This window comes from Enoplosus armatus, chromosome 14 (genome assembly GCF_043641665.1).
Source record: "Enoplosus armatus isolate fEnoArm2 chromosome 14, fEnoArm2.hap1, whole genome shotgun sequence".
Classification (NCBI taxonomy): Eukaryota; Metazoa; Chordata; class Actinopteri; order Centrarchiformes; family Enoplosidae; genus Enoplosus; species Enoplosus armatus.
This window is the reverse complement of record NC_092193.1, coordinates 19,297,423-19,312,122: the sequence shown is the minus strand read 5'-3', so window position 1 is coordinate 19,312,122 and position 14,700 is coordinate 19,297,423. Positions and strand designations below refer to the sequence as shown.

At 42.6% G+C, this 14,700-nt stretch overlaps 1 protein-coding gene across 1 annotated transcript; it reads left to right on the top strand.

The window, feature by feature from the left end:
* The first annotated feature begins 517 nt into the window (after positions 1–517).
* Positions 518–14,685, top strand: ap1g2 (adaptor related protein complex 1 subunit gamma 2). Its single transcript, XM_070918320.1, has 22 exons — positions 518–632; positions 1,329–1,531; positions 1,986–2,110; positions 2,984–3,125; positions 3,426–3,522; positions 3,651–3,727; positions 3,836–3,931; positions 4,384–4,464; positions 4,951–5,049; positions 5,157–5,212; positions 5,841–5,954; positions 7,298–7,438; positions 7,932–7,986; positions 8,664–8,786; positions 9,784–9,873; positions 10,143–10,270; positions 10,911–11,015; positions 11,140–11,287; positions 11,871–12,033; positions 12,293–12,435; positions 12,794–12,892; positions 13,229–14,685. Exons 2-22 carry the CDS (start codon positions 1,331–1,333, stop codon positions 13,334–13,336), a joined length of 2,391 nt encoding a protein of 796 aa, XP_070774421.1. The 5' UTR covers positions 518–632; positions 1,329–1,330; the 3' UTR covers positions 13,337–14,685.
* Positions 14,686–14,700: the final 15 nt, after the last annotated feature.

Genomic DNA, 14,700 nt, shown 5'->3' with positions numbered 1-14,700 from the left:
CTGTGCTTTTCCTTCTACGACAAGTCATAATGTCTGCTGTGAAAAAGGCTTATTATAGTCCCAGCAGTGTAAAGAATTTAAAGCAGAATCTAGACTCTCATGTAGGAAACGTAACATGAAAGAAAATATAGTTGAACAATTCAATTACTAAAAATAGTATATAAAACAGTATATAGTATATGTCTTTTGTTCTTTTTGTACGCTTGGAGTTCTGCTGGGAGAATTCACATTCATGACCTCAATATGTGCCTGGCTCTCTTCCAAGTAAGCCATACCAGTGAGGCCACTACAACAATGCCCTACAATGCCCCACAATGCCCTAGAATTTGCATACCTAAATGAAAAGTAACCATGATTAGTGTCCAAATGTCTCATATACTTACTTACATATACTAATTTTACACATTTTAAATATATTGAAATAATATTCCAAATGCAATATTTAGCAAATGGGTTTTATTCTGAAAGTTGGGACAGGAAGTGGTGTGATTCTTTGTGGCTTGATTGACACCATGTTATGTGGATACACAGTATTTGGGTTTCCAGCCAACTGACTGCCGCCGTGTACTGGAGGGGGTTCGGTTGAACCGGTTTACTTTTTAATTACTGGCGACTCTCTGTGCAGTGTAGAGGTACGTTGTTATTTCGGAGCGTAAACCATTCACACAAGTAGACTGTCATGCTAACTTAGCTAGCCCTGTAGCTCGACAGTCCCTCACTGAGCAGGCTTGACAGCATCTGCAAGGTTAGCTCTGTTCGGTCGGTTGGCTAGCTTCTGGCTCATTTTACTGAGCTACATCCTCGACTGGAGGAGTGTCACGCTAACTTGTTAGTCAACTTGTTAATTGAAATGTGTTTTTACAACTTCAATAAGTAATGTAGCGAGGTTAGTTGGACGTAATTGACAGCAACTTCCTAGTAAGCCAGGTCCATGAGTGAATAACGCTAGTAAACGTTAGCTACAACAATCTGTCACCAGAAACAGCAGTCAGTTTGCCAGATTTGTAACGCAGTTAAAGTTGTTTGAACTGTTTTTGAAATATACACACTTTAGTTGTGTGTTTCAGTGACAGCACAGCTCTTCTAAAGATGTATTATAGCGTAGTAACAGCTTTGTCGTAGCCTTACACACACCTGGAGGCTTTTCAGATACAGGAAGTGAAACCAAGCACAGTAGAACTCTGCACAGTAAAGTAGTTTGTTCTCTGTTGATGTTGTATTTTAACATGTCCATGTCCAACACCACATGCACACATACCCCCCCCCCCCCCCCCCCCCCCACCCGCAAACACACACACACACACACACACACACACACACACACACAGCCATGTCTCCATCAGTACCCCTGCAGGAGATGATCCGGGCCATCAGGTCAGCAAGGACGCAGTGTGAGGAGCGGGGTGTCATCCAGAGGGAATGTGCAGCCATCCGGGCACAGTTCAGACAATCCGACAATGGGGGGCGATCGCACAACCTGGCCAAGCTGCTCTACGTGCACATGTTAGGCTACCCCGCTCACTTTGGTCAGGTGAGGGGATTTTGCTAATGCCTGTCATGGGGTTTGCTTGGGTTAATCGTGCAGCTGGAGGATCTGGGTTCAATTCATGCAGAATTGTCCATGTGCAACTTTGTGGCCCAGTCCCAATGTCCAACCACTAAGCACTGCCCCCTCACAGACATTATCTGTGTGCTGAGTGCATGTCTGACCTCAAAATACGTAGAGAAATTAGAGCACCACATTGTGTAAATTGTGTTTAAATAGTATAAACTATAATAATATTAATAATATTGCTGCTATGTGCGTGTAAACTTGGTAAAAAACTGGGCCATTGAATCCCTCCCAGCTCCAGGGCTGCTGCTCTGATGATGAGCCTGACCTCCACTTGAAGCGGGCAAGGAGCAGAAAATTTCCCTCAGGGCATCAGTAGTGTCAGTATTTCAAGTAAATTCACATTTAAAGGAGTTGTCGCTCTTCCTCCTAGATGGAGTGTGTGCGGATGATCGCCAGCCCTCGCTACAGCGAGAAGCGAGTGGGATATCTGGGAGCCATGATGCTGCTGGATGAGAAGCAGGATGCCAGCTTGCTCATCACCAACTCCATCAAGAAGTAAGGACAGCCACTTGAACTTGAAATCTTACTAATAGAATTATTATTACCTATTTAGCCTTTTTATGCAACTAAAAGGGAACTCCACCAATTCTACACATCACAGTCAGACAGTGTGATAGGAGTGCAATGCTAATGGTGGAGGGCTCATTTAATAGACAGTCAATAAATGGAATATAATTCAATACAATAGAATTGAAATTAAATTTGAATAAATTGGTAAGTGTTTACTAACATATGTCAACAATTATAACTCCTCATTTAAAGCATCCATAGCAGGTGTGATATCATTATTGAATGTTAGATAACACAGTACACATGAACAAATCTTACATGTGTGTTATTAAGCATTTATTAACTGTTACACACTTGTAAAAAAACGTTCACGGGTACGTTTAAAACAGTGTTAAAACCCATGCGGATATATATTATTATAAATGATAACAGCTATGTTACGCTGTGTTATTAAGCATTCATCTCTCTATGTACCAGTTATGGATGCTTCACATGAGGAGTTACAGTTGTTGACTTTAAATGTCCTTATATCTGCTTACAAATGCTTAATGGGGGGGTTAAAAAAAATTTGAGTGTCATATGTTTAATTATGGAAGATCAGTGACAGTGGCATTTTCCCTGAAATTACAATTCACAGCACTGGTCATAATCGTGTTAGACAGTAGTTAATTGTCATAGTTGACAATAGTGCACTTTCAGGTAAATAGAGTAATCGCAGTGGACAAAATGGGGAGCAAAATGTCAGAAAAGATCATCAGAATCATACAGAATGGAGGATATTCTCATATGATTTCAGTAAACTTACGAACATTTTTGTTAATGGACACAGATCTACACTGATTTTTGTGTGTTTTCCAGTGACCTTGCTCACAGTAACCAGTATGTGCAGTCTCTGGCTCTGTGCACACTTGCCTGTATGGGCTCAGCTGAGATGTGCAGAGATCTGGCACCAGAGATTGACAGGCTGCTCCGAGCCTCCAACTCCTACATAAAGAAGAAGGTGGGGACTGCCACAGGTTTTTCTTGTTTGTTTGTTTTTTTTCTTAACACTTAACAATATTAGTTATGGGGATTTATTATGTCTTACTCATTACTAGTGTTGGGGATAATGTGTTATCCATTTATTGGCCATTTGTGCAGTCATCCACTTCAATCTAACCATCTCAGTATGATGTAGTATTACTTATTCGCCTGTTTAAAACAGTTGTTGTACACAGATTTCAATCCTTCTTCAGCAGTAAAACTAAAAAGATCTGAACCTGTTCAGTGCAGTGGTGATGTAATGGTGCTGTTCTTCCAGGCTGCTCTGTGTGCTGTTCACATTGTAAGAAAAGTCCATGATCTGGGGGAGCTCTTCGCCCCCGCCGCTCGGTCCCTCCTTGCTGAGAAGAACCATGGTCAGTTGATCTACCTTTATGACGTGTCTTAGTAATATGTTAGTTTAGTTAGTTTCATGTTGCTAAGCGTGTCTCACAAATACCCATATCCGATTATTCTTCATGGTTTTGGCTCTGTTTATCTGTAGGTGTGTTACACGGTGCTGTGGTGCTCATCACTGAGCTGTGTGAGCGGAATCCAGAGACACTAGAGCGGTTCAGAAAAGTACGAGGGACACACACACACAGTCTTATTGATTGAATACGTTTTGTATCGCTACACTCTCTGCCTCTGTCTCTCTGTTGTAATACGTTTGTGCTTCGTGTATCTCAGACGGTGCCAGATCTGGTTCAGATCATGAAAGGTCTGGTCATTTCGGGTTATTCTCCAGAGCACGACGTGGCAGGAATCAGCGATCCCTTCCTACAGGTCAGTCACTGCATCTCCACTCACTTATTATACAGTATCATACAGCTCTAATTTAGTTTTCTTAATTCAGTTTAATGGCGCTGGAGTTCTGCACGGCATTACATTGACTATAGAGCAATAACACTTAAGTAACACTGGAGGAATCTTATATGTTGTTATAAATAAGTTAGAATTATTCTAAATTTTCCTGAATCAGCAGATGTACCTCAATATGAACCACAAACCTTTGAAGATGAACATTTAAACTGAATACAAATCTGACTCTTCTTTCTTTATGGCTCAGATTCAGTCTTAATCGGGTACAGACTTTTAATAAATTTGTTCATGTTTTTCTTTCTCTCAGTTTCTTTCTTTCTCACTAGCACACACAGATTTATTGTTTCGTCCTTCCTGCTGGTGCACCAAAATAACTTGTGGTCCATCTGTTCCCTCTCGCCTGCCTCTGTCCTCAGGTGCGCATCTTGAGGTTGCTGAGGATTCTCGGTCGCCACAACGAGGGAGCCAGCGACGCTATGAACGACCTACTAGCTCAGGTTAATAAAGATTAATACAAATCATTAATAACTGTGACATGAAAATTTGTTCTTTTGTTATTTGTATGTTCTTTGCTCTTCAAAATAAAGTCAAAATAAAGAAGTTATCCAGTACTGAAACATTATCTACCTCCTAACCTTTGTAGATGAAGTCTTTAGGTGTCACTCCTCTTTGTTCAGCCATTATGGGTATCACTGCTCATGCTGACTAACCAGTCAGTCACCCAGTTTGTTTTATTCCAAACAAACTGGAACATGTACAACACATCACTTCCTGTGTGTCAGAACTGTATGTTCTTCTGGAAAGACTTACACCTAACTGGGTGTTAGAAACAGCAAATGTAAAAGCTCAAGTCACTTCTGTCAGTTGATGGTAGAGAGAAGCAAAGCTTATTCTTTATTGAAAAAATGCCACAGATCTCAGAATAAATGAATGTGTGTTGTTGTATGACTAATGTACTGATGTGTGTTTGACTTGCCACACAGGTGGCGACCAACACCGACAGCACGAAGACTGTGGGCAACGCTGTGCTGTATGAGACTGTTCTCACCGTGCTAGACATCAAGTCAGAGAGCGGCCTCAGGGTGAGACACTAGCAGCCCTTCTCACTGTGTTTAACCACATTATTACATTGGGAATAACGTTACTTAATTAATTCATTAATGCACTCGTGCTTCTTTTCACACCACAGGTCCTGGCTGTAAACATCCTGGGAAGATTTCTCCTGAACAACGACAGGAACATTCGGTCAGTTTTCCTTTCCCCCTACGCTCCCTCCTCCCCGCATCGCTGTTTCCCTTTCCTTTTACATTTCATTTCCTCCATCTCTCCCTCCTTTCCTCTTTTATCTCTCTGGGTCATGTTACCTTTTCCATTCCACAAGGCCAGCGGTGAAGTCGCTGCAGCCAGGCTGTCGCAGCCCAGTCTGTTAATGCTGATCCATGCCTTTTTTCACCAGACAGTGTGGAGGCTTGTTATAGGTTCCTCAGGGTTTTGTTATGGTATTTTTTGGGGGATTGCCTCCATAGGGGCCGTGTGTCCAGGCAGGCCTGTCTGGTTTTTACCTGCAGGGCCCCTGAATCTCTGTTGCTTTGTGACAGTAATAAGACGGGTTTATTCCTGTTAGCCCTGCCTGGCTAGATAACATCTCTCCTGTGCACACATAAATACTTGATCAGTTCATTTCAAGTGGAAAGATAAATTATTTATTTTGCCAAGTTGAGAAAGTTAAGTTTGTACAGCCCTGTTAATTAATCTTGGTTGTTAGCCGATGGTTAGAAACAATTTCATTTTAAAAAATGTTAAATATATTCTGTTGCGCTGCATACATTTAGCTCTTTTTTTAAATGTTGGGCTGTTTTGTATGTGTGTCCAGGTACATTGCCATGATCTCTCTTCAAAAGATTGTTGGGACAGACCACAATGCAGTGCAGCGCCACCGAGGAACCATAGTGGACTGCCTGAAGGACCAGGACGCTTCTGTCAAGCGGTAACTTTCACCTCCTCTCCGCTTGTCAGGCACAGCTGTTATTCCAAAGATGTTCATGAACTTTTTTCAAGTTCATACAAATATTCAGGGATGAGTTCATTTTGAAGTGGAAATCAATCCATTTTCCTTTTTCTCATTATTATTATTATCCCTTACTTTTATTATGTTTGGGACATTTTCTGATGCTGTCACCAAAAATAATACTTTAATGCTTAATGGATTTCTGTAGTTAAATGAATACAGCATCACTTGGTCCCTCCGCTAAGTACAATAAAGCAAGATGATATAAAAGTGCTGTGTATATTTCGGACAGCAAGCGATCCAGGCGACATCGATGTTCTGTATTTTGATTGGGCGACAGCCGGGTGCAACTCCCCTGCCGCGGGTACTGGCTACCTCTGATCCCACTAACCGTACCATAAACTACAGGTTGATGCTATCTGCTTACTCTAAACTCATCATACAGCCAGATAGAGCGTGTTGTAGCTTATAATACAAGAAATGGTTCGCATTATGATTAATATAGCACGTTTTGATGTCATAAACATTTATTGATCCGGACCAGATAATTAAACTTTGAAACTGATTTTGCTCCAAAATTCAGGGAACTCGCCTACCAGTAAAATTAGCTCCTGCATCTTTTTCCACATTATATATCATATAAATAATATTATGATTTGTCATGATACAATCTCTATCAATACTGGTGCATTAATGTGTAATTGATACACCAGCATCACACCATGTCTCAAATGCCTAGGAAACTGTGGTTTGATTTCATGCTTTGTTAAAAAAAGATGGCCTTTTTAAAACTATAATTTTAGCTGCTCTGATATCATGATGCGTCACTGATAATTTTCACAGTATAATCACCAGTCTTGTGATAATGTCACTATTTTGGACAAAATATCATGATAGCATTATACTGTGAGGTAGCTACTGATTTACAGCCCTACTAATGAGGATGATAATAAAGCTTTATCCTCCTTTCATGGCCTACGTCCACACACAGAAAGGTCCAATACAAAACAGCCTCCTGTGGGCACTAACGGGTCAGTGTGGTGCTTAAGGGCACTTCAGCAGGGTGGGAGCATCTTCCTGCTCCAAAAGCACTTTGAGGGAGTTCTGGATGTTGATGGATGCCGAGGGATTGAACAGTGAGAACACACGGACCTCAGTTGCACCAACGCAGAGTGAACTGTAGTCTATATTTACATTTTACATTCGGCGGATTGAAAGAGAAATGGCACCAGACTCACAGTTATAACAGAGTCTCTTTTTAAAGGGCCGGTGTGTGTATATTCAGAACTACCAACATTAACCCTCTCTGGCCACTTCTCCAGCCGTGCGTTGGATCTCTCCTTGGCGCTGGTGTCGGCCTCCAACGTCCGCTCCATGATGAAGGAGCTGCTCCTCTTCCTCTCCTCCTGCCCCCCTGAGCTCAGGTCTCAAGCTGCCAGCGGCATATTCAATGCTGCCGAGAGGTGGGCGACACACATACATGCGCACATACTGTATCTGTGCGTGCGAGCAGACGTGCATTCATGTGCATGTGAATACATTTAATGTTGCTGTTGTTCCAAGCTGGGATTGGTTTTTTACAAAGGAAGAAGATATGGGCAATAATCTGATGCAGCTGTTTAAGTGTTAAGGCTGTAACAAAAAGGTCTGTGTGCTTAAGATATATGTGGCTCCATGTCTCACCCTGTGTCTGTCTCCACTCTCAGTCTCTTTTAGTGGCACTGTGATGATGAATAGTCTCCTCTGTTTCTACTGTATATCACTCTCGTGTGTGTGTGTGTGTGTGTGTGTGTGTGTGTGTGTGTGTGTGTGTGTGTGTGTGTGTGTGTGTGTGTGTGTGTGTGTGTGTGTGTGTGTTGGTATGTATAAGTAGTGAGAGGATGCTGATGGACTTGTGTGTGTGTGTCTGACTCACCCTCAAGCACCACTGAGTGTGTGTGTCTCTGTCTCTGTCAGGTATGCACCCTCCCAGCGCTGGCACATTGACACCATCCTGCATGTCCTCACCACGGTAAATACAGACTGAACCACTCACCCTGCTACATGAGTTTCTCGCTCCCAACTCTTTTTAAGTTGTCCACAGCCATCACGAATGCCTGAATGTATATGCCAGGGGCCACACGTGTGAAGGCTGTGTATGCATTGAGATACTAAATGCCTGTTTTATACTTGACAAGAGATGGTATGTACCTCTTCTGTACAGACCTTCACACATGCAGCCCCAGGTCATGAACAGGCCATTTATCCTGAACTAATGCTTTCCATTTTGCCCTCTGTTACGTCCTTACTTTTCATTTTGTGCTCCGTCTAGTTAAGGGAATAAATGAACTCCACATGATTGGTGTAAAAGCTAATGCTTACGCTAATCCCTTGCACTGTTCTCCCAAAAGGATGGAGTGTATAGAAAGGGTAACGATGGAGATGTTTAATCCATATCTGTAAATGTCCGTTATGATGTATAAGAACTCTGATGGAAACAAGTGAGGTCATTGTGTCTGGGAGGAAATGTAGGGCAGCTCAAATACTTCGGCCAGCTGTCTAGCTAATGGAGTTTGGTGTGTGTGTGTGTGTGTGTGTGTGTGTGTGTGTGTGTGTGTGTGTGTGTGTGTGTGTGTGTGTGTGTGTGTGTGTGTGTGTGTGTGTGTGTGTGTGTGTGTGTGTGCGTGACTCTGATCTCCTCTCTGCCAGGCAGGGGGCGACGTGAGAGATGAAACGGTGCCCAACTTGATCCAGCTTATCACCAACGCCTCAGAGCTGCACTGCTACACCGTCCACAAGCTCTACCGGGCTCTGCTCACTGACATCTCTCAGGTGTGTGTGTCTGGGCGTTTCCCGCTCTTAAAGCTTACTCATTCAGTGAACCTAGACAACAAAATCATCCATCTGTTTCTGGGTTGCTCCATGCTGATCCTTCATACAGTAAATAGATGAAATGTGGTTAGATCAATCGTAGGAAGAATACTAATTCTGCAGTTAAATGCAAAACCTTTTTGTAATTAAAATCACGGGCGTTATTATTTTTTTAATTTTACATCCCATTACAAATCAATGCCTCAGTATAGGTGATTAAGTCAAGTTTATTTATGCGTCTTAAAGTATCAAAGATTACATACAATTACAAAAATCAATTATGCAATTCCCTTTGCAAGCAAAATAAAACACACAAAAACCAACACCAACTTTATACTTCAGAGAAGAAAAGCTATCAAGGAAACTTAAATGTTGAAAAAGGGTGCAAACGGTGAAATGATGAGACATGACTCTTTAAAAAGTGAAGGGCCCGAAGTGAAACTGATAATTCCACATAAGTCTCATATTTGCTGGCTTTGAATCCATGCTACTTCCTAAAGCCCACTGAGATCCCAAATTTCATCTTTTGGTCTAAAAAGAAAGTTACAATTTTAAATCGTCATGTTCAAAACCTGATGCATCATTTTGCAGCACAACAAACAACACGTGCAAAAAAAGAGACGTTCAAACATTTTCTTTAAAAGAGACGTCTTGTCAGTCTTGAACCAGACAGAGCTGGTTTGGCTCCATGAGAGCAGTGAGAATAGCTATCCTTTCAGTTTGAAACTGGCTGATGCAACCAGGTTTATTTTTGGAACCGAGTCAGATGAGCAGCCATGTACTCATCTGCAGCATGGTGCAGTTTCCCATCTTCCACCACATTAACTTCCAGCAAATTCAGGGAGAAGTGGCTCTGATGTTTCAAACCGCTATGCTGACCAGCAAGCCAATCTCCCAAGAGCGTAAAGCATTCCTCCATGATTTCATTTTACTGTGAGTGTGATATTTGTATGTGCAGCAATCCCTGGTTCAGGTGGCGTGCTGGTGTATAGGAGAGTATGGAGACCTGTTGCTGAGAGGAGAGTGTCAGGAGACTGAGCCTGTTCAGGTACACGGAGCACCAACACAGTTTTATAGTATAATACAAATAAATATTAGTAGTAGTGAGTCAACCTATTGCTAGATCATGAAAGGTTTTACACTTGCAGTTTGTCTGGTAGGACAACATGACACACCAAATAAATTCTCAGCCCTCAATCCTCAACTCATAAATGATCAGCTAAATGAATACCAGAAGCTAAAACGTGCCCCTAGTTTCAGCATTATAAAAACATGATGGCAGCTTTCGGACCACTTGTTGACACGTCTCTCAATCAGGTCACCGAGGACGACGTCCTGGACGCCTTGGAAACGGTTCTGCAGTCCCACATGTCGTCCCCGGCGACCAGAGGCTTCGCTCTCACCGCCACCATGAAACTGAGCACACGCATCACTGATAACGTGGAGTAAGAAAACACTTCTGTCGCCCACAGCAAACATGGAAGCACAGCCACAGACCACTGTGGCTAGTTTAAAGAGGCAGTTAGTCGGATCTATTCTTATTATTTTGCTGTATAACTTAACAGGAACAAAAGTATGCAGTGCAGTATTTGCATGGTCAGAAAAGTCTGTTGGTCACTTTATCATGTGTTGAGAAAAAAACAAAATTTCATTGAGGTGGAGGGGGGGGGCCCACGCACTGACATTTCCAAACACTGCCAACCTGCATGTGATCGCTACAACATTGCAACACATTTCAGTGAAGGCTAAACGCTGCATTCTCAAGGCAAAAGAGGCTAATGAAAAAAACAATAGTGCTATTCAAGAATTTGCATTTCGATATGTTAAGTCTCAGATAGCTACATGTTTCTGTTAAATCCCCTCTCTCATTTCTCTGTGGCTTGATGCTATGTGTATGAAGAGTGTTGTTGTCACAGCACGTCTGGTCGCTAACCTGAATTTAGTAGTTTCTTAAGTTTAAGACCGATGACTGGACAAATAGATTCAAGGGTCTAACTGCCAATTACAAGGGGACGTTTAGAAAAGACTCCTGATTTAAGACAATCTCTGAATTTTTCTACCTCTTCATCTCCCCACCCCCGCCAGTCGGATCAGAAGCATCGTCAGCATCTATGGCAGCTGTATAGATGTGGAGCTCCAGCAGAGGGCAGTTGAATACAATGCTCTGTTCAAAAAATATGACCACATGAGGTATGCAACAGAAGCCAACTTTTCCTATTCTTTATAACATTATGTAATATTCGACATTTCTATTTGTATTTTGGTCTATATTTTTACAACTGATGTCGTCCCCCGCCCCCCCCACTCTCTGCAGGGCAGCGGTGCTGGAGAGGATGCCTGTGATTGAGAAGAACTCCCCGGGTCATACCAACGGAGAGTCTGCGGGGGAGGCCATCAAGGACATCCAACCAGCCAAAGTCAAGCAGGGAGAGCCACTGCTGCCCCAACAGCCTGCTAACCAGGTACCTTACGTTGACACAGATTCATGTTATATGATGCCAAGTGAGTCCAGACTAGACTGGTGACCTCTTGTCTAGATTTTGCAATCCCACGCCTCTGTGTCTGACCTCTTTTTTCGTTGGTCACCGAATGATTTTCCAGATTTTCCAGACAACTTTTCAAGCATCATCAGGTTCAGGCTCCAAGCTGTCTTATGGCTGTTAAACGTGTTAAACATGTGTGAACCAGCGTGTCAGCACAGGTCGCACTGACACTGCTAAATACCTAATATCTCTTTTTATATGATGGGCTTTATTCTAAAGATTTCAGTGTTACATGATCATACCCTCTGTTGTGGGCTTGGCTTGCCTTTATGCAAATCTAATTGTAATAAAGCTCAGCTAACCGGTGTAGCAACAATGTTACATGCAAATTCACAATTGTAGACTTTCAAATTAATTCATGTCGTGTCTGTGTTTGTACCAGCACTTTGAAAACTTCATACTGTCCTTTGACAGATTTGCTGTGAACGTGCAGAGCCACGGGTTGTGTTCAGGTTCAGGTTTAACCAGGCAGTTTCCTCCTGCTGTCTGTGGTTTTCCTCAGGTGTGTGATCTCTTGGACCTGCTGGGAGGCTCTGAAGAGACTCTGCAGCCCAGCCCAGCGGCAGGAGGCACAGCACCCGGCCTGCCCATCAACACGGCCAGCACTGCTGGAGGTGACCTCCTGGATCTGCTGGGAGGGTTAGAGCCTGCACCCCTCGCACCAGGTCTGACCCTCAGACACACACACACACACTCACACACACTAGTTTAGACTGAAAGGGTTTAGGAGAGTGAAAGAAACAAGACAGAGGAAATGATTTTGGACATGAAACTTGAGAATGCAAAATTTAGGGGATTGAAATTGTGTTCACTGCTCTGAATCAGGCCACCAGATAATCTCCCTAAATGATGGTGGGTTTTTGTTTTGCTCAATATTGGTTTAAAATGAATGCAACATTTTATAATTTCCCTTAGCTCCCACAGTGCCGGTGTACGAGAAAGAGGGTGTGACTTTGACGCTAAGTTGCGAGAAGCAGTCAGACTCGGGCCTGACAGTCACACTAACAGCCTCCAACTCCACTGATTCAGACATCAGCAGCTTCACCCTGCAGGCTGCGGTGCCCAAGGTTTGTCTCACCACCTCTGACAAAACACTCTGTTCATCCTGTTAATCATCCACAGACAAACTCACTAGCAAGCAAGCTTTCTCTGTCGGTGGCCATTTTTTGCTGCCAAGGAACACTAAAAACATTCAGCAGCTTGTGGCAGAACATGTTCTTTAGTACTTTCACATTTTCAGTCTTGTATCGTACACACTTTGTTACACTTAGTGTCTCTCTGCATTTGACCAGTCTGTGTTGCTTGCAGGGCATCAGTCTTAGATCCTGTCATGTTCTCAGCGGTAGGCATCAGTGCAGTAAATGGAGCCTGAACAACATGCGTGTGTTTTGGTGCTTTAAACTTCAAAGTTCCATCTTCCTCCAGAGTGTCCAGTTACACATGAAGGCCCCCAGTGGGGACTTTCTTCCTGCACGAGGCACGGCTAAGGTGACCCAGATGGTAGTCCTCAACAACCCTAACAAGGTGGGCTGATTCACATTCCTCAGTAAGAGCAAAGTCAGGTTGATTAGGAGTTCGGGCCACCCCTCCTCTATATCAACCTACATGAGTGTGGGAGGAAATACCCTCCGTCAAATCAACGTATCTGTAGTTTAAGTTACATTTTCACTTTGAAAATACAACATTAGAATGAATCTTGAATGAATTTTCCCATAACCCCCACAAACCTGTTGTTGTATTTAGCAAGAACAGTACATCATTGCCAAGTGTGTGCCAGGTCCAAATCTTGTTTTGTTGGCCCCATCCCAGTCGAAGCAGATCCGATTCTAGCTGCATCTAAATCCCTCTTCCCCCTTCCAGGTGAACCTGAAGATGAGGGTCCGCATATCTTACACCAGCCAAGGATCAGCCTTTCAGGATACAGTCCAGATTGACTCCTTCCCTGGACTCAGCACTGCTGGCCACTGACAGCGGCCGCTCGGTCCAACAGGACTATGAAAACAGTCTGTGAATGAGTCATCAGGCATGACTGTCACACCCTCCACACTACGGTCCCAGCTGCTGTTTTTAAATTCCTGATTTTCGTTGCCGTTTTTACGGCTGGAGAACGCAGTTCTTTCACAGGAAATCACAGCCTCATCCATGAACTCACATAGTTCCCCCTCCTCTGGAGTCCAAGTGTAAATGTGACATTATTTAATATGGCAGAAGCTCTGGTGCCGGTATGATATGGAAATACTAAAATATTACTTGTTTTTCTGGGATTTTTACAATAACTGTCCAGAGAAACTTTACCAGCCAGGTTTTTATCAAAGCTACTGAAGCTGATTGTAGTCGATGTTTCACTCCATAAACATTTACTTTCATGTGGCTGCTGTCAAGTCAGTATGAGCCACCAGATCAATGGTCCTCACATGGCACTCGTTTTCTCCTTTTGAAGTGATTTCCTCTATGAAATATTTGCCTTTACCATCAGCAGCTAAACTACTACTACTATTATAAAATGCTCTAATCCAGTACACTTGATTTTACTGGGAAGGACATGAAATAGAGATGGAAGGGTATAAGATTTTAAACACAACCTTATGTGTTGCATTCACTTGTCCTCTGTTGCTCCTGTATTTCATGCCTCATTCAGCTGAACAGTTCAGAGTATCTGAGTATCCACTTCCTAATTAATCCCTGTGCCTTTCATCCCCTCAAGAAGAGGTTTTGTCATGAAATGCAATTATATTTAGTTTTGGAGGCTAAGAAATGATTTTAAATGTAAGTGTCGGAGCCATATAAACATGTTTTTATCCCTCCCATTCAAACACCTGCTTTTCTTGACCAGCATCTCCTTGCCTATTGTTTACAGAAGCTCCAGAGTTATTTTATTTTTGGAAGACTGTGTATAGTGCTACAAGAAGAAAAATGGACAAGATGCCGTCTACAAGATGTATATTTTACATATTAAGTATATGAGCACAATTAGAAGAGGTTGAAGTCTTTGGAGTATCTGTAATACAACCACTTTGTTGTGAAAGGACAAAAAAAGTGGGCTGTAAAACACACCTTTTACATGAAGCCAGTGAGTCACCTCAGTAATTCGATAACTCATCTCATGATCACGGACTTCTATTAAAAACACTCCCGATACTGGACATCAGCAATGGTGCTCTAAATGGATTTCAGTGCAATCTCTACCAAACTGTTTCAGATCACTACCTTAACTAAACTGTAAAGAAAAGACCAGGATGAGTATTCTGACAAGTGCTAGACTGTCTTAAATCTGTTTCATGTCATTTTCTAATAAAAATCAGTTTTCAGAATCCTCAGCAGTGACTTGTCTT